Source organism: Aplysia californica, unplaced genomic scaffold (genome assembly GCF_000002075.1).
Source record: "Aplysia californica isolate F4 #8 unplaced genomic scaffold, AplCal3.0 scaffold00049, whole genome shotgun sequence".
In the NCBI taxonomy this organism is placed as follows: Eukaryota; Metazoa; Mollusca; class Gastropoda; order Aplysiida; family Aplysiidae; genus Aplysia; species Aplysia californica.
Window position 1 is genome coordinate 139,142 of NW_004797319.1, and position 1,928 is coordinate 141,069.

At 43.8% G+C, this 1,928-nt stretch overlaps 1 protein-coding gene across 1 annotated transcript in view; it reads right to left on the minus strand.

Moving 5' to 3' along the window:
- LOC118477248 (ras and EF-hand domain-containing protein homolog) overlaps nucleotides 1-1,529 on the minus strand; it is a gene marked incomplete at its 5' end in the record, with an annotated part of 41,045 nt that extends 39,516 nt beyond the window's left edge. The window contains 1 exon segment of the mRNA XM_035968280.1: nucleotides 1,386-1,529. Coding sequence (XP_035824173.1) covers nucleotides 1,386-1,529 — 144 coding nt within the window.
- Between the last annotated feature and the right edge of the window lie 399 nt (nucleotides 1,530-1,928).

Sequence of the window (1,928 nt, forward strand, 5' to 3'; positions counted from 1 at the left end):
GGGGGGGAGGATGACAAAACTAGGGGTATAAAAAAACTTTCGAATTGGCAACACCCGTAGAAAAATATAACACCAGAGGTGTTATGGAAAAAAAACATCTGACGAACCAAAACTCAATGAACACCAGCACATAATTTTATATACGGCTTTGGAAAAAAAGGTAATTACACATATTAATTGTGAGGCAGCGTGGTGGAATCAGGCTCTCGTCAATTTTGGGCACGTAGAGTTATTGGTGTTTTCTTAAAGCTTGTTCACTTGTCTTTATATGGATGAAAAAATTATCCATTTATCTTGAATACAAGTCGAGATATTTGCGAAAGAAGGAGGTGGGGATCACCTGTTTTCAGAGGTAAAATTAGTGAGAAAATGGCCGCCAAACAGTAGTTATTTCCTTAGCTTAAGAGTCCGTGGTAACTAAAAATTTACATTTTTTGTACCTTTAATAAATATTTTTCAGAAAAATCCCCACATAAATGACTTCTTCAATGGGCATGAAAGGTGTAGCACCAAAAAACAAAAAATTGATAAAAATTCACAAATCTGCTTAAAAAATGCAAGTTTCTTCACTTTGATAGTTTTGGCGAGAGCCTGATTCCACCACGCTGCCTCACATGTATTATTATAATAACAGGTCGTTCATTTCACGCATACAAACGAAGAAGAAGAGGAAAAGGAAGATAGTAAGGATTAAGAAAGAAGAAAGCAGCAGTTCCCTGTTGCAGTTTAGGCGAAGTAGGTTATGAGCGTGACATTGATGAATCAGCCCTTTTACAATTGCAATTCTACTGTGCATAAGAACTCGAGACGTTAATGTCCCCCCCCTTGGGAATGGCTTAAAGTTAAAGACACATCAGTCAGTAGCACCGCCCCGGCAGAAACATCACCACAAGACATTCCCAGCAGTGGAACCCACAAGGAGCACGAGGCAGGGGTAGGCCACGAGAAACATGGCGATGTGTGGAAAGGGACATGAGAGAGATGAAGCTCACTTTGAACGAGCTTGGAAGGATGGCCCAGGACAGAATAATTGGAAGGAGTTTGTATGTGGCCTATATTCTCTGCCAGGGGTGAAAGGCATTGATGATGATGATGATGATGATGATGATGATGATGATGATGATGATGATGATGATGATGATGATGATGATGATGATTTTTTTTTCTTCCTTAATGGGTCTGACGGACTCCACGAAGAAATCTTCGAGCGAGAGCGAGGCTCTTTTTCGGCTCCATTGACAATATGCTTAGCGACACCTCCACTCGTCTGGTGGTGATGATGATGATGATGATGATGATGATGATGATGATGATGATGATGATGATGACGACAACGACGATGATGATGATGACAACCAACACATAATAATAAATATCGTACTGACCAGGAGAGAGCCCTGAGTCCTTCGTCCAGCCCGCCGACATACTCCTCGTCCTCCGCCCCAGCCTTGTCCTCCTCAGACTTCTCACTCCGCAGTCGCTGTCGTATCCGCTCTCGTTTACGCGAATCGTTGGCCAACGCGATGTCTCTGAGGGGGTGGGGGGAGGGAATTGGTTTATTTGAGTAAAGAGAATAGCATTGACATGACACAATAATGGTTACTCAGTGCTGGGAAAAAGTAATACAGACCAACAGAAACAACAGATGGAAAAGTGAAGAAGAAGGACATGCCAGTGGCGCCCTTTAACCTCCCGCTCCGTGTGTGGTGAAATGGTGAAATGGTATGGGTTTAACCCCCCTATCAACACTATTAGGCTATTTAAGAGGCGGGGCGCCCTAGTTTAACGTCCGTCTCCGAAAGGACCGAGCCAAGTGGGAAATTTGTGTAAAGCGCCTTTCCCAAGGACACAACGTCGGACCGAGGTGAGGCTCGAACCCACGAACCCGCAATCTCAAGGTTACGAGTCCGGTAGCCTAACCACTAGGC